General features: G+C 42.6%; 1 protein-coding gene across 1 annotated transcript in view; it reads right to left on the bottom strand.

Moving 5' to 3' along the window:
* Nucleotides 1–2,207: 2,207 nt before the first annotated feature.
* The window catches only part of LMCD1 (LIM and cysteine rich domains 1), a 40,699-nt gene continuing 20,684 nt past the window's right edge, over nt 2,208–22,222 (bottom strand). Inside the window, exons 3-6 of the mRNA XM_066596971.1 lie at nt 13,293–13,548; nt 11,968–12,267; nt 11,467–11,682; nt 2,208–8,020 (exon numbers count right to left, since the gene is read on the bottom strand). Coding sequence (XP_066453068.1) covers nt 7,859–8,020; nt 11,467–11,682; nt 11,968–12,267; nt 13,293–13,548 — 934 coding nt within the window. The 3' untranslated portion in view covers nt 2,208–7,858. The remainder of the gene's footprint in view (nt 8,021–11,466; nt 11,683–11,967; nt 12,268–13,292; nt 13,549–22,222) is intronic.

The following is a 22,222-nucleotide window of genomic DNA, read 5'->3' as shown; positions in this document are numbered from 1 at the left end:
CAAAAAGAACAGATGTGTTCTCTCTCTCGTTATGTACCCACAGAGGCTTAACATCACTAATATTTCTCACAGCTGAGGGTTTGTTACATTGGTGTCCAGTCTAAACTATCCTTCTTGAAGCACTGTCCGCACTTGACCTATGTGGTAGCACAGGACACCGGACACCAGCTTTTAGGGGATGGGTGAGGCACCAGCCAAATGCTCTTCTCCCATGCGACAGGGTCATGTGGAACTAAATGAATCATCCTCCTGACTCTGTCTCCTCCCCCCTGGTGTTGCAAGGTGCCGCTGTCAGTCCATCAGCAGTCACACAACTGCTTAGTTCTGCTACTGTATTCATGTTGGTTTTGGTATTGAATATATGTACTGACCTTGGTTCTGGTGTTGTATTTACGCACTGAGCTTGGTTCCGGAGCTGTGTTTAACATAGTTTCACATAGTATGATAGGCTGAAAAAAGCCATATCTTCATCCAGTTCAGCCTATTACACCCAATGTTGATTCAGAGGAAGGTAAAAAAAACACAATGAGGTAAAAGCCAGTTTTCCCAATCTGGCAACCAGAAAAATCCCCGGGTCACCAATCCTTCTGAAATAATCAGTGATATAACATGCAATATTGTACCCCTCAAGAAAAGCATCCAGGCCCCTCTTATACTCTTCTAGTGAGTTTGCCATCACCACGTCCTCAGGCAGAGCGTTCCATAGTCTCACTGCTTTTATAGTAAAGAACCTCCTTCCATGTCGGTGTAGAATCCTTCTTTCCTCTAGACATAAAGGGTGCCCCCTTGTTACAGTCACAGTACTGGGTATAAATAGACCATGGGAGAGATCTCTGTACCGACCCTCATTTATCTATACATAATTATTAGTGTCCCATTGTTACAGTCCTGGGTACAAATAGATGATGGGAAAGATCTTGGTATGGTTCCATGAGTTATATATATCATATATATATATATCACAAACACATGCATGTATGTATGTATGTATGTACGTACATACATACACGCACACACATAGTTATTAGAGCGCCCTCTTGTTTCAGTCCTGGGTATAAATAGATGATGGGTGAAAACTCTGTACTCCCCCCGATATATTTATATATAGTTATTAAAGCGCCCCCTTGTTACAGTCCTGGGTATAAATGGATGATGGAAGAGATCTCTGTATTGTTTCCTGATATATTTAGGCAGTTATTAGGGCGCCCCTCGGTCGTCTTTTTTCTTAAATAAATCACCCAAATTTTACTAACCTCTCTGGGTATTGTAGTCCGCCCATTCCCTTTTATTTCTTTAGTTGCCCGCCTTTGTACCGCTCGAGCTCGGATTTGTCCTTTTTGAGTACCGATGCCCAAAACTGTACACAATATTCCATGTGTGGTCTGACAAGTGACTTGTAAAGAGAGAGAACAATGTTCTTGTCATGCGCCCCTATACCTCTTTTGATGCACCCCATGATTCTATTTGCCTTGGCAGCAGCTGCCTGACACTGGTTGCTCCAGTGAAGCTTACAGTTAACTAAAATCCCCAAGTCCTTTTCCATATCCGTGTTACCCAGCGGTTTTCCATTTAGTGTGTAATGGTGACATGTATTTCCTCTGCCCATGTGCGGACCCTTATATTTATTAAACCTCATCTGCCACTTTTGTGGTACACTACCTATCAGTGCAAAATAGATTACTTTTTTCAGGATAAAAAAATTCCAGAGAGTGCCATCTAATGGTCCTCTTACACAGGCAGACAGTTGTTTTAATGACTATACGAATGCTGATGTCACTGCTAAGGTCGTCAGCACTCGTGCAGAGTGTTTACACTGAAAAGACTTACCGGTTGATCGTGGCCTTCTCATCGGATTCTTGTGCAGCACTTCCTTTTCTATGTGAAGCAACGAGTGGGGAGCATTTACATGTAAAGAGAAGTGATCCAGCAATAGTTTTTATGAAAGTCAACGATAACGAGAAGCGAACAAATAGTGAGCATTTTTTTGCATTTACACTGATCGATTATTTCTCAAATTCGATTTTTGAGCTATAATCGTTACGTGTAAATGGGCCATAACCTAAGGTCGTCGCTGCTGGAAGTTAAACCCATAAGAAGCACAAATCTGCCTCCTGTCCTGCTAGTTTGTTACAGTGTACCAGTCTGCAGTCCAGGAGCTTTGTGTCAGGTGTATTTGGATACGATCATTGAAGATGCTCAGAGACGAGTCGGTATACAAGGTTTTATTCCAGAAGCATCATGTCAGTCAATGCCTTGTCAGAAAACACAAAGCCATGTTAATAGCAGAGTAGGACATGACAAAAGTCACACTTCTTACAAGCAGTTCTGGGGAAATATCCTTAAAAAACATCAATAGGTTAAAACTCAGGCTGGAGATGTGCGACATCTGCATCACCGCACACAATGCTCTGATTAGAAAAACCGAGAAGTGAAAGAAAGCCATTGGGAAGTGTCACATATCTATGTGTGCGGTCGCTGCACAGGAAGCGGAGGATGGACGGGTAGCTCTGGGATACAACAGGTTGGGTTCCACCAATTTTATTGAGGTTTTTAGTTTTCTATAAATAAAACCTAATAAAGAAAAAGTTCTACAACTTTCTAATAGACCTTCTTGCCATAACTCTTCATCATTTTCAAAATATGTTTGCTGTCAGTGAAGTGTCTGGTGTACACTTTAAGAGGGTGATGGGGAGTAGAACTCCTGTGAAGTGCTGGGGAGGCACCACTCCCTTCCTAACGTTAGCAGTGATGCCACTAGCATGTCACCACTGTAAAAACCTGGCCCCCTAGGCAGAGAAATGAATGGAAAGTCCCTTCCACCATCTGGACTTTCTCGGTTCAGCCAAGTGCCATATAAAAGAATGTTCAGCTACATCACAGCTGGTTGAGCCAGGCAGCAGCATAGGAGGGAGCACAGAAAAAGAGAGGGGAAGAGCAAGCAGAAGCATCAGCAAAAGTAACTAGGCCATTTTCAGAAGAATAGCACAGCAGGTTGTGTCCTCAAGGTGGGGAGTGGCCAGGAGGGTTAAATGATTGCTACATAAGGGCCCTGATGACTTGGGGGCTGAAGATGACAACTACGCAGTGAAGGAGAAGATGGCTTCCTTCCCGTATAGGCCTCTGTCGATACCAATGGTATTGTGGACTTGGGATGACGAAAGAGCTGCTGAATACGTGGGACTGGTGTCAGATGTTAGTGTGTGCGCACTATAGGGACATTAATGAACTGTTGATGCAATGTAATGGTTAATAAATTAGTCAGGAATGTTATGTGTACATATGTTGTACCGGTTGTGAGAAAGTTTACTATTAGTAAATGAAGTGATATGTAAAACACTGTGTAATGGTGTTTATAATATCTAAAAGGCTATGTGAAAAGGGACAAAGCACTTTATAGTAGTGGCGTTCTGTGCCAGTGAGAGCGTACTTGAGACAATAGCGACATATTGGAGATGTCCTTTTCTGCACCTATGGTGTGCGAGGCCACTGGCTTTTAAAAATATAGTATGCAGTATGTTGATAGATAGTTGCAAGAGAAAGGCGAATTTAGGTTCAGAAAACTCAACAATGTTAAATTAACAAATGCCCTCCTATCAAAATAGTTCAGAAAATAAAATATTTTCTCCGTCTGCCAGCTGCTGTGCCAGTGCGTTTTTACAACTCAAGCACTTATCCGTGCCATTGAAAGGCAGTAATGCTGTACATAGCTCCTCCTCCTTTCAGCTAGGAAGTGGATACATTGTATCTTGTCTAAACAATGCTCCATAAATTGAACACATCAGTAGCAGCTGCACAAATCTTTCCAGTATTTGCTACAATGTACACCCTTTTTCAAAAACACTCCCCGCACCTACAAAAAGTTGTTGTTTTTCTGCAAAACTCGGCATGCAGTTACATCTCAGACAGATATGCAAATTATGAGAGTTGTGGTGATTAGATAAACGGTTTAGTCACCGGAGACCCTAAAAGTGGTTCCCCCCCCCCGGCCTATAAAAGGCTCTCAGAGGCTCCTTGTGTGTAGTGACCTCTTCTTCCGCTTGTGTGGAGCTTGTTGGCCACTAGACGCCTCTACAACGCAGAGAAGAGATGTCACCCCGTTACCAGAGTCTGAGAGGGGCACATTATTGGGATGTGAGAAGCTGGATGGTTGTATCGATGAATTGTCCCCCCCTGGGGCCATTCTGACCAGACTGTTAGGAGGTGTTGTGCCCAGTGGATGTGTCACAGTACGCATATATGGCAACCGGGCTCAGGACCCTTTGGCAGGGCTTCCAAGAGGCATTTTCCAGCAGGATAATGCTCAGCCGCACACACAAGGGGGTCACATGAATATCTCCACAACATTGTCACACTTCTGTGGCTGCCCAGTCACCAGTTTGCTCACCAATGGAACATTTAGGGAACCATCTGGGATGACAACTTCGATAGCCTATGAGTTAGTACGATCTAGACTCTCATTTACAGCAAATGTGGAGCGATATGCTGCAGGATAACATATGGAACCTGTATTCCTCCATGCCCGCCCGTATCACATCTTGTATCAAAGCTAGAGACAGCCCAACAGGGTTCTAGAGTCTCCATGCCCATCCGTATCACATCTTCTATCTAAGCTAGAGGTGGTACAACAGGGTACTAGAACCTCCAAGCTAGAGCCGGTACAACAGGGTACTAGAGCCTCCACGCCTGCCGTATCACATCTTGTATCTAAGTTAGAGGCAGGACAACAGGATACTAGAACCTCCATGCCTTCTCATATTACCAGGGGCGTAGCTAAAGTCTCATGGGCCCGGGTGAAAAAGTTTAACTTGGGGCCCCCTAACTTCTCTTAACCCCTTAACACAGAGGCATAACTTGAAGCTCCTGGGCCCTAATTTCAAAACTTGTAAACAGAGCCCCCAACTATAATGCTTTAGTCATAGTACTGGGTTCCCTATATGGAGAAGAGAGGCCTTAAGGGCCCCCTAAGGCTCCTGGGCCAGGGTGCAACCGCATCCCCTATAGTTAAGCCAGTGCATATTACATCTTGTATCAAAGCTATAGGCGGTACAACAGGGTACTAGAGCCTCCATGCCCCCCCCCCTATCACATCTTGTATCCAAGCTAGAGGTGGTACAACAGGGTACTAGAGCCTCCATGCCCGCCTGTATCACATCGTGTATCCAAGGTAGAGGTGGTACAACAGGGTACTAGAGCCTCTATGCCCGTTTGTATCACATCTTGTATCCAAGCTAGAGGCGGTACAACAGGGTGCTAGAGCCTCCATGCCCGCCTGTATCACATCTTGTATCCAAGCTAGAGGCGGTACAACAGGGTACTAGAGCCTCCATGCCCCCCCCCCCCTGTATCACATCTTGTATCCAAGCTAGAGGTGGTACAGCAGGGTACTAGAGCCTCCATGCCTGCCTGTATCACATCGTGTATCCAAGCTAGAGGCGGTACAGCAGGGTATTAGAGCCTCCCATCAAGTGGTCGGTTTTCCGCTATAAATGATCCTTTTGCTCTGATATTGTAATCACTTTCCTATATCAACGTTACAATCACAGAGAAAGTTTCACTCCTGCAATCAGCTTCTAGGGAAGGAATTGCTTTTTACAATGACTATATCAATATGGAGTCCCAGCTGCTTCGTTCACAGAGCATTGTTTTGACTGGATACAGTTGTTCCCCTTAGCTGCTCTTGCTCTGAGCTGAGAGAATTGTCTGGATTGGACACAGTTGTATTCAGTTCTCAGCTCCAAGCTGGGCTAGCTATGTAAAGACTTTATGCCTGTGAATGTAAATAGGTGTCCTCATGCACTGAATCCAATCAATCAGAGATCTTGAAAATGAAGAATTCAAAACACGAAGAATGATAAAGTCACATTAATGGTTCAGGTTGTTATACACTGGATGCGCCTCCTGTATAGAATCACTATTATGATATTTTTATGTAAGGTAATGCCCCTATAGAATTGAATTGAATTTTTTTTTCATGCCCCGGAAAACCCCTTTAAGGGTGCATTCACACAGGCGATAAAAATCGTGTGAGAATTTGTCCATTGCATACATGCACTAAAATAGAGCCCATTTTTTTCAATGGGTCTACGTACATGCATGATTTTTCTCTTGTAACAATGCTGTGAGATGAATGAAAATAGAACATGCTTCGATTCTTCCAAGTCTCGTACGAGACTAGAACATGCAATATGTGGTCTCACTCATATCACACAGCACACGAATGGAGTGTCCATGTCCTGTGCTATGCAAATTGCACCCGACAATGTCAAACTCACTACTACTCCATTCATTTCAGTGGGACTATCAGAAATAGCCATGCGCTGCGATATCTCTGCAAGTCCTACTGAAATAAATGGGGCAACAGGACAGATGCTCGACCATCATAAATTCAGGGACCTTCAGAACTCCCTTTCTCGTGATAGGTGGGTGTTCCAGATAGCTATCCTCCATCCAGTAGTTAGTGTTGGCACAACCACTTTAAGCTATCCTCCATCCAGTAGTTAGTGTTGGCACAACCGCTTTAAACAATGTTGCAAACACTTTCTATAGTTTTGTGTCTACAGCTTCTCTGCAGAACTATGCGTTTCCAGGGTTACAGACTACAAACAAACCCTGTGCAGTCTGATCCTGCATTAACCCTTTCCAATCCACTGTCTGACGTCTAAAGACATTCCGATTGAAGGCTGTACAGCTCCGATGTTGGAATATGTCTGGCACGGTATTCTTACTGCATATTACTGGCCGTGGGCCTCTCCAGCATGTCACATATCGCTGTACTGGCTCTAGCCAGCAGATGGTGCCATTGTATGGAAACCCTGAATCCAAAATTGGATTGCAAAGGGTTAAAGTAGCTTTACACGGGACAACTAGCATTAGCTCTTGCTACCCATCCTATTGACTATCGCTTCAGAAGTGGAAGTCGTTCTGTGAATGGAAGTGGAGTGCATTGGAGATCTCCAGTCACTGCAAATGGGCAGTCCCTAAAAGATTGAGTAGCTCCTGTTTACACGGGTTGACAGTCGCTTGGTTTTTAGTTCTGCTAAAAACCAAGTGACTCCAACAAATGGAGCAATTAATCGCTGAGTGCCCTGTCTTGTATATGGGAAGACTATTGGCCAAATTGGTTGTTACCAGCAGTTATCCAGGCAATAATCGCAGTGGGTAAAAGGACCTTAATTCCCTTCCATCTGCCTCCTCTTCTCTCCAGATTATCAAGAAAAGGGGAGGGAAGTGGAGTAGCACACAATCATAGGATCAGACTACACAGGCTTTGTTTGTGGTCTGTTACCATAGAGACATATAGGGATGCATAACTGTATACAGAAAATGGCAGCATTTATTTTACCTCAAAGACTTACTTGACTGCAAAAGTATACACATCCTTTATGAGTTGGAAAATTCTTGGGACATGAGAAAAAAATCCCAGTCTTGCAACAATTGTCCTGATAAGATGAAAAGTTTCTTTGTTTCTGGCCAGCATAGTCCCCAGTTCTGGACATGCAACATATGTCCAGTGGTTACTTATTGTTGGCCTTGAGATGCTGTTCTGGAGCTGACACTTCATTGCGCAGCAGCCTCACTAGTAACAAATATAACAGTAAGAGCATGGAAAAATAAATACAGTATCCATTACTATTCCAGTATTCGGCAATGAGACTTCCGGTCACGATCTGCCAGTAGAGACATGCTGAGATGTACAATGGTCAGTCACTGATGACTGCACCTACAGTGACACCACAGCCCTAGAACTTGTCACTTCTATCGCTGCTGGAGACACCTGGAACATCCAGAGCTGATGGTTGTGCAGGAACACCAGGAACTATTTCAGACACCCCAGGACGTGAGCACAGGAAGCCTCGACCTAATAAGCGGCTCGGTTACTGCTGCAGGTGGTACAGAGGAGCAGAGCGCCGTCCAGAACAAAAGGCTTATCGATAAGGGACTGCTCGCAGCTGGTGCAGGTAAAATGCTCCACGTGCCACGACTTCCCTTCATACTGCTGAAAGCGCTCCGAGAAGATCATCTGCAGGAGGAAAAATACAGGGAATATATAAAGCAAGCAGACAAAAATTTTCTTCCTCAGATTCATATTCTTGTACATAGGGAGCAGTATTAGGGCGCCCACCCACTGGCGTTTGCGATTTTCGTGCGTGAAAAACGCAGCGTTTTTGGCGCGTTTTTCGCGGCATTTTCGCGGCTTTTTCCGTTAATTTACATTGACATTCATGGGTGCATTAAGAGAAAAATAAGGACACATATGCAACTGACAGTTCCTATGTTAAAAATTGCAACGGACTGAAAAAAAAACCGCCAGTGGACAGGAGTACATTCAAAACTAATTGCTCTTGAGAAAAAACGCAAAACGCAAAGGAAAAAAAAACGCCAGTGGGTGGGCGCCCTTATAGTAGTTATATTCTTGTACATAGGGAGCAGTATTATAGTAGTTATATTCTTGTACATAGGGGGCAGTATTATAGTAGTTATATTCTTGTACATAGGGAGCAGTATTATAGTAGTTATATTCTTGTACGTAGAGTGACAGTATTATAGTAGTTGCATTCTTGTACATAGAGGACAGTATTATAGTAGTTATATTCTTGTACATAGAGGGCAGTATTATAATAGTTATATTCTTGTACATAGGAGCAGTATTATAGTAGTTATATTCTTGTACATAGGGGGCAGTATTATACTAGTTATATTCTTGTACATAGGGGGCAGTATTATAGTAGTTATATTCTTGTACATAGGAGCAGTATCATAGTAGTTATATTCTTGTACATAGGAGCAGTATTATAGTAGTTATATTCTTGTACATAGGGGGCAGTATTATACTAGTTATATTCTTGTACATAGAGGGCAGTATTATAATAGTTATATTCTTGTACATAGGAGCAGTATTATAGTAGTTATATTCTTGTACATAGGAGCAGTATTATAGTAGTTATATTCTTGTACATAGGGGGCAGTATTATACTAGTTATATTCTTGTACATAGGGGGCAGTATTATAGTAGTTATATTCTTGTACATAGGGGGCAGTATTATAGTAGTTATATTCTTGTACATAGGGGGCAGTATTATAGTAGTTATATTCTTGTACATAGGAGCAGTACTATAGTAGTTACATTCTTGTACGTAGAGTGACAGTATTATAGTAGTTATATTCTTGTACATAGGAGGCAGTATTATAGTAGTTATATTCTTGTACATAGAGGGCAGTATTATAGTAGTTATATTCTTGTACATAGGGGGCAGCATTATAGTAGTTATATTCTTGTACATAGGAGGCAGTATTATAGTAGTTATATTCTTGTACATAGGAGGCAGTATTATACTAGTTATATTCTTGTACATAGGAGCAGTACTATAGTAGTTACATTCTTGTACGTAGAGTGACAGTATTATAGTAGTTACATTCTTGTACGTAGAGGGCAGTATTATAGTAGTTATATTCTTGTACATAGGAGGCAGTACTATAGTAGTTATATTCTTGTACATAGAGGGCAGTATTATAGTAGTTATATTCTTGTACATAGGGGGCAGTATTATAGTAGTTATATTCTTGTACATAGGAGCAGTATTATAGTAGTTATATTCTTGTACATAGGGGGCAGTATTATAGTAGTTATATTCTTGTACATAGGGGGCAGTATTATAGTAGTTATATTCTTGTACATAGGGGGCAGTATTATAGTAGTTATATTCTTGTACATAGGAGCAGTATTATAGTAGTTATATTCTTGTACATAGGAGCAGTACTATAGTAGTTATATTCTTGTACATAGAGGGCAGTATTATAGTAGTTATATTCTTGTACATAGGGGGCAGTATTATAGTAGTTATATTCTTGTACATAGGAGGCAGTATTATAGTAGTTATATTCTTGTACATAGGAGCAGTATTATAGTAGTTATATTCTTGTACATAGGGGGCAGTATTATAGTAGTTATATTCTTGTACATAGGGGGCAGTATTATAGTAGTTATATTCTTGTACATAGGGGGCAGTATTATAGTAGTTATATTCTTGTACATAGGAGCAGGACTATAGTAGTTACATTCTTGTACGTAGAGTGACAGTATTATAGTAGTTATATTCTTGTACATAGGAGGCAGTATTATAGTAGTTATATTCTTGTACATAGGAGCAGTATTATAGTAGTTATATTCTTGTACATAGGGGGCAGTATTATAGTAGTTATATTCTTGTACATAGGGGGCAGTATTATAGTAGTTATATTCTTGTACATAGGAGGCAGTATTATAGTAGTTATATTCTTGTACATAGGAGCAGTATTATAGTAGTTATATTCTTGTACATAGGGGGCAGTATTATAGTAGTTATATTCTTGTACATAGGAGGCAGTATTATAGTAGTTATATTCTTGTACATAGGAGCAGTATTATAGTAGTTATATTCTTGTACATAGGAGCAGTACTATAGTAGTTATATTCTTGTACATAGAGTGACAGTATTATAGTAGTTATATTCTTGTACATAGGGGGCAGTATTATAGTAGTTCCATTCTTGTACGTAGAGGGCAGTATTATAGTAGTTATATTCTTGTACATAGGGGGCAGTATTATAGTAGTTATATTCTTGTACATAGGGGGCAGTATTATAGTAGTTATATTCTTGTACATAGGAGCAGTATTATAGTAGTTACATTCTTGTACATAGAGTGACAGTATTATAGTAGTTACATTCTTGTACGTAGAGGGCAGTATTATAGTAGTTATATTCTTGTACATAGGGGGCAGTATTATAGTAGTTATATTCTTGTACATAGCGGCAGTATTCTAGTAGTTATAGTCCTGTACATAGGAGCCGTATTATAGTAGTTATATTCTTGTACATAGGGGCAGTATTACAGTAGTTATATTCTTGTACATAGGGGGCAGTATTATAGTAGTTATATTCTTGTACAAAGGAGGCAGTATTATAGTAGTTATATTCTTGTACATAGGGGGCAGTATTATAGTAGTTATATTCTTGTACATAGGGGCAGTATTATAGTAGTTATATTCTTGTATATAGGGGGCAGTATTATAGTAGTTATATTCTTGTACATAGCGGCAGTATTCTAGTCGTTATATTCCTGTACATAGGAGCCATATTATAGTAGTTATATTCTTGTACATAGGAGCAGTATTATAGTAGTTATATTCCTGTACATAGGGGGCAGTATTATAGTAGTTATATTCTTGTACATAGGAGTAGTATTATTGTAGTTGTATTCTTGTACATAGGGGGCAGTATTATAGTAGTTATATTCTTGTACATAGGAGCAGTATTATAGTAGTTATGTTCTTGTACATAGGGGGCAGTATTATAGTAGTTATATTCTTGTACATAGGGAGCAGTATTATAATAGTTATATTCTTATACATTAGGGGCAGTATTATAGTAGTTATGTATTATAGTGGTTATGTGAGTGTCATCTCAATTCTGGGTTTATTATTCTCACCTCATCACATCCATTGCAACGTGGCCTCTCACTATCACAATAATGTCTCCCACACCACAGGCGATTTCCCTTCCAGAAGTAGATGAGGTTCACTAAGGGCTCTCTGCACTGGCAACACACAAAGCAGGCTGGGTGCCATTGTCTCTTGTACCCTGCCCGGTCGGCATATACAGCTGGAGCATCAGCAGGCATTAGATTTTGGCACAGATCGCACAACTGGAAGAGGAAAACACAAACAGTTTAACATCATTCTCCTGTTAAAGCTGAGAAGCAGAATTTCTTATGCCTTTTTTTTTCTGGGAAAGTTGGGTGAACATTATCGCAGCCATTACAGAACCTTCATCTTATCACCCGCCAGCTAATTTGTCCAGTTACATAGTGTTATGGAGGGGAGAGATCCGTCACTGCATTACATGCAGACAGCATTCAGGTTGCACGTGATAACCTGTGCGGTGGCTGCAGAACAACTAGACCTTATTCACTAAGGACCGCTCTACTCACATAGTCCTTTTTCTCAGCGGGTTCCTCGGCTGTGTTGTTTGCAGTAGTGTTGGCTTCCTTTTCATCTTGTTTGGCACTACATGGTAATGCCACCTCTGCCACCCCCATCACATTCTCTTTGTACTCCTTCACAAAGGCTTCCATGACAGACTTCTCACCCTCAGAGAGCCCTTTGCAATATTGGGGGTCATAGTCATAGGCAGGTAACTGCTTCAATAGCTGCAGTCGTCGATAATGTGCCCCTTCTGTGCCAGCTACGGGCTGAAGCTTCTTAGGGATTAGTTCCATGTACCGCATGGCCTGGAGAAATAAACACCATAACTACCATTATGATATCATTCATGCTTAATTATAAATGGGTGGGGTCTTCCTCATGTCATGTGTGCTCTGAGCCAATCAGATGTCTCCCTCCTGCTGCTTTCTCTTCTCTCTCACAGCATGCAGCTTAACACACAACCAGGATGAGAACCTGCAGCTACATCCCCCTCCTCTCCCTCCCACCCCCCATCTAGGATTTGTTTTGTTGAGTTTGTTAACATTTTATAGAAATCCTGCAGTGAAGAATAAAGGAACTGGTGGCTGCAAGAACTTAGAACTATAAGCACCATTTAACCCCTTCCCTCTCAAGGGCTTTTATGTATGTCTTGTTTGGAAGCAGTTCCTACAAATGGGCTTACAGTTATATCTTATGGATGGTAAGGCTCAGAAGCTAAGCCTGTGCCATCTGCTGGCTGTGACCGTTAGCCGGCCTCCCATTGCAACAATGGGGATCAGTGAGAACCCTGATTGCCACTTTTAACCCCTTACATGCTGTGATCAATGTTGGACATGACATGTAAAAAGTTACACAGGGAGGGCTTTCCCTCTATGATATCATTGGAACTCTGCCATGTAATCGTGAAGGGCCATGGCAACCAGATGCCAGTCAATGGCATGCAGGTCTGCCATGGTCTGTGATCACTACGATAAGTGATAATGCATTGCAGTACAGAACTATTGCAGTGTATTATCAGTGTGAGCATAGCATCACAGGTTCAAATTCCCTACAGGGACATTAAAAAAAATGTTTATGAGCCTTTTACCCTTTTGGTATCATCACATCTGTAACTACTCATACAATGAACTGGACACACTTTATTCTGCACAGACTCTCAATGTGAGATCTGAACCTTGCGACATTATAACGACATATATCACTGTGCAGCAAGGAGAAGCCACACAGCCATGTCCTGATCCGTCTGCAGAACCCTCTGGGGCTTATAAAACTCGTAATAGTGACTTATTGTTGACCAGAAGACAGGAAGTCCATTACTAAATGGGCGTACCAGTTTTTGGTTAAGTCCAGGAGGTGCCCACTCATAGGTAACGGTGAGGAAGGTGGGATCTTTTCGGGAGGTAATGGGGTTAGTGATGATCATGCGATTCCTCTTGTAGACCCGCGCCCCGTCACTGCCTTTCATACGTGCAGTCAGTCCTGAGTAACTGGTATCTGAGAGCAGATGCCCAATCCGATAGTCTTCTTCTACTTCGGTAGGTAGAGCGTGGTCTTCACGAGGGCACCGGCAGAGGTCACACAACTTCCTGCAAGAACATGATTGGAGTGCATGCTGTAATCTAAGAATACTTATGAATGCAAGTCACTTGTTATAAGATGCAGAACTGACACCTGCGAATGGACATTTACTCCTTGAGAAACTGTGATAAATGCTGACTGCTATAATAGGGCCCATAGGGAATGCCACCCAAATCCCCACAGGCACTTGTGACTTTTAAATCTGCAGTGTTCCATAGAATGACCTTCCTTTCACTGCTCAGTCTTTCCTACTAGTCTAATTGTGGGTTGTAACGCTAATGATGGTATTCTATTCATGTATGTAAGCTTATACAAAGCTTTAGCATTTCAAAGAATGGAATCTTTTGGGCAGGAAGATAAAATAAAATGGCAAGCTAAATACATAAAAGATGTGATTGGTTAGCAGTTCTAAATCACTGGCTTCAAAGGGGTTGATAAAAACATGTTAAGGTCTATGGAGGGGATAAGGTTTAGCAATGCGAATCCACTTATTCTAACCAAGTAGTACTTAAACAATAGCAATATAGAGTGCTTATACGTTACCACCAGATCGTGCTCAAATAATACCACCATACACGGCTTGTATATTAGTACTGCTTCTGGCTCTTCCATCCCCCCCCCCCCCCCCCCCTGCACCCGAGGACAACGTATATCGGCTCGGCGTGAAAACCGAGCCGATATACGTTCGTGTGAATGCACCCTGAGGGACAGATTTGAGGGATCATCTTTGCATAAACTGTTAAGTATCTAATTAGCTACTTAAGAATTAAATAAAGGCGGAGCGGGACGCCACTGACAGCTTTAAGAACAGCAGCTGCTTTATATATGCAATCAGCTGCTTTGTTCTCGGAGCTTTCAGCTGGTATCCCGCTGAGAACTCAGTGCGCGCCGCTGATAAGGCTCATCACTGATGTCTAGTTTTCAAAAAAAATCAGTGATGAATGAATAGTGCACGATGGCAGCGCATTTAGACGCAACTGTTATCGATCAAAAGATGGCTTTTGAGCAAATTTTGAGGGATAATCGTTGTGTCTAAATAGGCCTTTACATGATTTGTAACCATTAACATTAATGACTGTTGGGCTGCGCAAATACCATAGTCAGCTTTGTTAATAACATATCTTACCACAAAAGTCAAGGTCTGCAGTGCTGCATGTGTATATTACCACCATACAGTGCTCAAATATTACCACTACAGAGTGCTTATATTATTACCACCACAATACCACTATAGAGTTCTCATATAATACCGCCATATATTGCTGTAGAACACCGGTATTAAGTGCAAATTAAACCACCATACAGTGCTCAAATCATTTCACCATTAAGTACCCAAATGTTTTGCGGCATCTAGGTACACATATGGAGAGCAGACTGGTAGGGGACCCCAAGATCGTGAAGGACTAATGACTAACTGCCCCTGTGTCCCAATTCAGCCCCTACTTCAATAATAAGCAGAGTGTGGAGTCCCGGAGACGGCCATATCAGGTGTCTTTGTAGGGTCTGCAATGACTATACCGTATGTTTCCTAGCAGGAATTACTTTTCCAGGCTTCATAATAAGAACTCTGATCTCCTGCAGACAGTGCAGATATCTGGGGGTGACACAGAAGCTTTGTGCGCCACATTCCTGTAGCCGCCCACCACCGAGGAGATGCCAGTCCTGACCTTTATTCTTATCCAAAAATCCCAGACCCCAGACCAGACACTCATTCTATCCCCCTCACTTTCTGCCAGGACCGTCCTGATTAATGCCCGGGCTTTAGTTCCACGCTGCTGGTAGAAGGACGTGTCATGTGTGCAGCTTTCGTTAATGTGCCAGGTAAAGCTTGTAATGGCAAAACTATAGAGAACATCTTGTATAAGGTCTATGTGGCTTATACATGAGAACGGAGCTTGGCTTTCTGCCACCTGTGACAAAGATTCACTATTTTAGCCCTGTATCTGAATACCATTCCCAAGGCACAGTAGCTTTCTGGCTCCCAACTGACACATATCCCAGCATCTTCCCTACCTGTACCCATTATACACCACTGTACCCCACTGTCTTCATCTGCAGCAACGGAAATGCCTAGAATCTGTGCCAAGATATATAATTGCCAATGCTGCATCAATACTTAAAGGGGGATGTTCCACCAAAAGAAGTTACCCTTATTCTGTGCATAGGTGTTAAAGGGGTTGTCCAGTTTTAAACTATTGATGGCCCATCCGTAAGATAGTAGATCAACAGGAGTCTCTGCCACCCCCTGCTGATCAGCTGTTCCCAAAGCCAGTGTGCTTGTGCACTCAGTATATTTCAGCATGAAGCAGACAGCTCTGTTCCCACTGCAATGGCCAGGCTTGGTACTGCAGGCAAAATTCCTATTGATGTGAATGACCTGCAATATCAAGCCTGGCCACTGCATTGAAAATGGAACTGTTGGCTTATGCTCAGTGCATAAACACACCAGCCCAAGAAAACAGCTGATCAGTGGGTGTCCTGGGAAGGGGAATCCTGCCGATGTACTCTTATTGATGGCCTCTCCTTAGGATGGGCCATCAATAGTCTACAACTGACCAACCTCTTTAACTTGCTGATCAGTGGGGGTCAAATTGCAGGAACCCCCTCTGCTGATTTTGAGAATGGAGGTCCTGAAGGTCTCCATATGAATGTCATCGTATCGGGACTGCCATAGGCCACCACTCTATTTGGAACTCCGTTCTCAAAAAGGGAGTCCCAGTGGTCAGACACCCACAGATCAGAAAGTTATCTCCTATCCCGTGATCAGTGGGTTGTCTTCTAGTGGGAGAACCTCTTTAATGGAGAAGTGTGAAGGCTAATTTATAGCACTTGTATATTCTTAAAGGGGTTGTCTAGTTCTAAATTATTGTTCACCTAGGATAAGTAGTCAATAATAAATATGTGGGGGTTTGCTAACCAGAGATCTGGTTTCGTTGTTCACCAAGTCGATTTCTGCAGGAAGCAGACAGCTCTGTTCCCACTGCAGTAGCCAGGCTTGGTACTGCAGGCATTGAAATAAATGGAAACTCTACCAAGCCTGGCCATTGCAGTGGGAATGGAGCCAATTGCTTCCTGCAGAAATCAGCTTCGTGCACAAACACAGCGGCCCTGTGAACGACAGATCAGCAGGGATTCCCAGGTGGCAGGTCCTCACTGATCTAGTATCAATGACCTATCCTGATGATAAGCCATCAATAGTTTACAACTAGACAAACCCTTTAAATTCCAGAATTCCCTTTGAGGCCTCCAGAGCATAGAGCCTTAGGTGTAACTTAAAGGGTTGTACCAAGATAGAAAGTAATCCCCTAGCCACATGACAGGGGGGTTACTTTCTGAATGGCTAGGGTCTGACCGCTGGGACCTCTATGCATCCCAAGAACGGGGAGAAGTGGGGTACCAAAGATTCTTAGATCAGTGGAGTGGCGGTTATGTACCTGTGCTGCCACTCCTTTCATTTCAAATGTGGATACCAGGGATTGCCAAGTTCTAGTCCTCATCAAATCACTGCTCTACAACGAACTCAGAAACTTTATGGTTTCAGTCTCTCAAGATCTTTGTTTGCTGACAGGGACTAAGAACATCCAGAAAATGGAAACCAGTACATATCAAGTCCTGCTCTCAGCTGAGAAGTAGATACAATTATATCCAGTCTAGGCAATGCTCTGTGAGCTAATCAGCCTGGATACATAGTAGCAACTACTAGAAAGATTTCTGCAGCTGCTGCTGATGTTTTGAGCTCACCGCTTATTGTCAAAATTTGATACAATTGTATCCTCTTCTTAGCTGAAAGCAGGACTAGCTAGGAAATCCACTATGCTGACCAAAGTATTGACCCCCCCACCACCACCAATCCTGTGCTGTCCGGTGATGTGTGAGCATTAGGTATAAAGGAAAGGATCACACAGGTATATGCCAGTATAGAAACCATCAGACGGGGATGGTGGTGGGATGTCACCGACCAATCACTACGGAACATCGCAGCACTTTTGGACCTTCCAGAGTCTACTGTTGGCCATGTTATTGGGAGATGGACGTCATCTGGTGTGTGCGGGGCAGCCACGTTCAGTGAGACTTCGTCAGTGAGACTGACAGAATGTGGACAACATTATATATATATATATATACACACACATACATATATACATATACACACACACACACACACACACACACGCACACACGCGCTGCCCTCATCGGGAGGTCTCATAGGCTATTGGACCATCAATTAGCACCAGAACCATCCGTAGAGAACTGCATGTGAAGGGTCACCATGGACGAGCAGCAGCACACAACATCACAGCAGTGACTGCACAGCGGCGCCTGCGATGGTGCTTGGAGCGTCGGACTGTAAGTAAGTGGAAGCAAATGTTGTGGACGGCTGAATCACAGTACAGCATCTTCTAGGACTAGGACCATTGGTTATAGTGAAGTTCACCATCAATGCCAATGGGTACAGAGACACTCCGGACAATGTGGTATCACCTATACTTGGGTACAGCTCCATGTCTTTACCAACATGATGAGCACCATGTCATACAGCACGCAGTGTAGAGGAGCAGAATGTCTGCAGACCTCATTGGCCAGCCCAAAGTCCGGATGTCAATACTATTGAGCAGGACTAATTAGAATGAGGTATCCGTGCACACCCAACACACCCACCATCACCCGCATCACTATCTGAAGCTCTACTCCAGGAATGGAGCCACAAGTCTGATAGTCTGCTGCAATGTATCAGTCTGGAGTCCATATAAGAATATTGTCTACACTGGATACAGTTGTATCTAGCTCTCAGCTGACAGTCATGTACAGGGTTTGCAGCATCTGCATATAAACAAGAATGTTCTCATTCACTGACAGCAAACCGGTCTGGAAATGGTGAGAAATTGGAATATAAAGTCTACCCAGTGACTAAGCTTTATTCATCTAAATCTGGAAGATTCCTTTAACAATTTTTCAAGACCAAGGGCATTTCAGTCTGTCACCCCTCGTTATCCAGACGTCGCCCCTGTCACGTCATTACAGTCCACGCTGGTCACAGCCCGTCAAGCACACATAGACCTGAACCTTGAACAACCCCTTCAGGCCCACACCATATCAAAAGAATGAAAACCTTGGAGTTAATTGAGGCTTTTACATGTTGCAATTAGCTGAATGTGAAGAACCTGGCGGTACTTTTTTCCGACGGCTCGCTCATTAGTTTGCAGTTTTGTGAGTTTATCGCTCGCTTTGCGTCAGTGATCAGCCGAGCGTGCACGAGACCTTCTAGACAGCTGGCTGAGTACTTAAAGCTGCGGATTAAACGGACCGGGCGGGATAACAAGTCAATATGTTTCCCTCATTTTGAGAATTACTTATAGAGCCAGATACGCTCCATAAATTGCTTCATTATTGAGCCGCGTGATTGATACGGAATATTCATTCGTCGTGCGGATTCCTCTCCAGAAGGTTTATAATCGACATGAATAGGAGCTTGTTCCCGCGTCTGCTACAGATGATCATCATTAATAATTCACAAAGAGTCTGCTGAAATAGCACCACGATCGCTCGCTTTCATTTGTCATCTCGCAATACGTTTGTTATAGTGTTTGTTTATTTCAGTTTAATTTTGTACTTAGTCTTCACGGTTATGGCGTCGTCTATCTGTGATTATGTCTCCCGCTCGCTGCGTAGACTCATCACTGTCTAGTGTCATTTGTTCTCCACTTTCTATAACTTTTCTGACAGCCCTTAAAGAGCCGCCCACACCAAAATAGAAAAAAAAAAAATACAGTCTGTCAAAACAATCACGCCTCTAGAAGAAGTTGTTATTCTGCTGCAAAACTGGGCATGCAGTTACATCTCAGGCAGATATGTAAATGATGAGAGTTGTGGTGATTAGATGAACGGTCTTGCCACCTGAGGCCCTAAAAGTGGTTTCATCCTTTGCCTATAAAAAAATATATATCTCTCAGAGGCTCCTTGTGTGTAGTGTAGCTCTTTTTCTGTAGGGGGAACGTGACAGGTTCCCTTTAACAATGGTATAAAAGGTATTTTAGGAGATATATTTATTTATATAATATATATATATTTATTACACACACAAATACAGCAAGGCACCGACATAGTGTGATTAATTTGCACTTAAAACAATACCAGAACAGAATGAGCATAGCAGTAAATACTTAGTCTACAGATAGAAATTTGACAGTTTTAGGCCTTAGTCAGACGGGCGTTTTTTTGCGCAATTTGCGCATGCGCATGCGTCCGGCGATTTTATAAAACCATTGCTTTGCAATGGTATCGGACACATGAGCGCTTTTTATGCGCTCGTCCGATAAATTATAGAACAGAAATCGCAGATCGCACCTATCTGCGATCTCTGTTCTCTTCTCTATATGCGCTCAATGGGGCCGGCGGCAGCAGCGCCGACCCCATTGAGAACATATAGAATACAAATCATTCTTCTCTGCCACAGCTGTAACAGAGAAGAACGATGTTTGCCCATTGAATTCAATGGAGCCGGCAATACAATCGTCTCCATTGAAAGCAATGGGCTGCCGGCGAGCGCTGGATGAATTGTCGGGAAGGGCTTAAATATATAAGCCCTTCCCTGCAATTCATCCTAAAATGTGTTAAAATAAAAAAAAATTGTATACTCACCTTTCCGCTGCAGCCGGAGCTCTGCCGCGGCCGCTGTCAGTTCTCCTGAACTGCTTCTCGGCACTATTCAGCCGGCGGGGCTTTAAAATCCCTGCCTACTGAATGATCTGCCTCTGATTGGTCACAGCCTGACCAATCAGAGGCAGGTTTCACTCACACACCCATTCATGAATTCATGAATGGGTGAGTGACTGCTGCCTCTCATTGGCTCAGCGGGACCAATCAGGGGCAGCTCCCGCTGAGCCAATGAGAGGTAGCAGTCACTCACCCATTCATGAATTCATGAATGGGTGTGTGAGTGAAACCTTCCTCTGATTGGTCACAGCCTGACCAATCAGAGGCAACTCATTCAGCAGGCGGGGATTTTAAAGCCCCGCCGGCTGAATAGTGCCGAGAAGCAGTTCAGGAGAACTGACAGCGGCCGCGCCGGAACTCCGGCTGCAGCGGAAAGGTGAGTATACAATTTTTTTTTATTTTAACACATTTTAGGATGAATTGCAGGGAAGAGCTTATATATTTAAGCCCTACCCGACAATTCATCCCGGGCTCGCCCGCAGCACATTGCTTTCAATGGAGCCGGCTGTATTGCCGGCTCCATTGAATGCAATGCGCTGGACAGCTCCGGCCCATTTCTAATGAAACGCAGCTAGGAGCAGATTTTCGGGCGTTTTTTCGGCCGATTTTTCGGTGCCGGTCACGCGATTTGCGCATGCGCATCCGTCATGCGATGCGCAAATCGTGCGAAAAAATGCCCGTGTGACTAAGGCCTTATGGTCTCTGACATGCTCCACATCCAATGTTTTCCCCTCACACAGCAGGACTATAAGATTCCCGGGACATTCATATGTTCCATGTCCAATGTTGTGAACCTGATCCTATACAGTAAATGTCATGTTGGAGGCCACACAAATAAAGAAAGACAGAATTACCTGTGGCCAAGCACTTTTCACGTAACATGGAAAATCTGAAAGTTATTCTATTAAAAGGCTATTTTAAATCCCAACATCACAGAAGAATTTGGGATTACAAATTTATAACAACCTTTGACACTTTTAAAGACCTGAAATGAACCTCGGACAGGCTTCTTGCATTGGTGGAGAGTATGATAAATCTAGAGCAGAGATAACACATTGGTCTGGTGACCCCCTAACACTAATTAAGAGACCATAAAACTGTCAAATTCCTAGCAGTGGACTAATTAAGTATTTACTCTTCTGCTCATCCTGTTCTGGTATTGTTTGAAGTGCAAATTAATCACACCATGTCTGTGCCTTGCCATATGTATGTATAATATCGATCTCTCTCCTCGGATCTATTCCATTTAAGCCTGAAGAAAAACCCTAAGTACATTTGAAAGTTTGCTATAACATCATGTCTTTTTGTTAGCAATTAAAAAGGTATTATATGTACAAGATTACTTGGTTTCTCTTACTGAGAACAATCCCACTAAGACACGCATTACACTGCAAATATATATGTTCATGTGTATTTACCGCGTATGTTCAATCTTCATAGCCTATATTAGTACATAATATGCACCAAAATTTGCAATGCTGTATCATTTTTCACATATGTAATGCGCACGTGAAAAAGAAAAAAAAGTGGAAGTACAAATGGCCCAATAGAAATGAATGGGATTTTAGCGCCAGGTATTACTCACATGTTAAATACACACAATATGTGGGCGACAAACGCCCAAGAGAGTCCTTAGTTTCACATACAAGAATGCCCAGTCTGCTATGGAAACCTGAAATATAGTGCTAAATGCAGTATGGATGCTGCCTAAGGCAATGTTCACACAAGGGAGTTTTGTGGTGGACTTTCCACACGAAAAGTCTGCAAAATTTACAGTAGCTATAAAGTGGATGAGATTTTTAAAAATGTATTTCCAACATGGCCGAAAACAAATCTGCCCAAAATCCATGCGGAAATTTACAGGTCGTATGGAATTTTAAAAAGCAGCATGCCAATTATAGCAGCAGATTTATGCTACGGATTCCACCTTCAAATGAGGGGAGTAAATTTTGTGTCAAAATCCACAAT

Source organism: Eleutherodactylus coqui, chromosome 3 (assembly GCF_035609145.1).
Source record: "Eleutherodactylus coqui strain aEleCoq1 chromosome 3, aEleCoq1.hap1, whole genome shotgun sequence".
Classification (NCBI taxonomy): Eukaryota; Metazoa; Chordata; class Amphibia; order Anura; family Eleutherodactylidae; genus Eleutherodactylus; species Eleutherodactylus coqui.
Note: the sequence above shows the minus strand (reverse complement) of the source record. Positions and strands in the feature narration are given on the sequence as shown.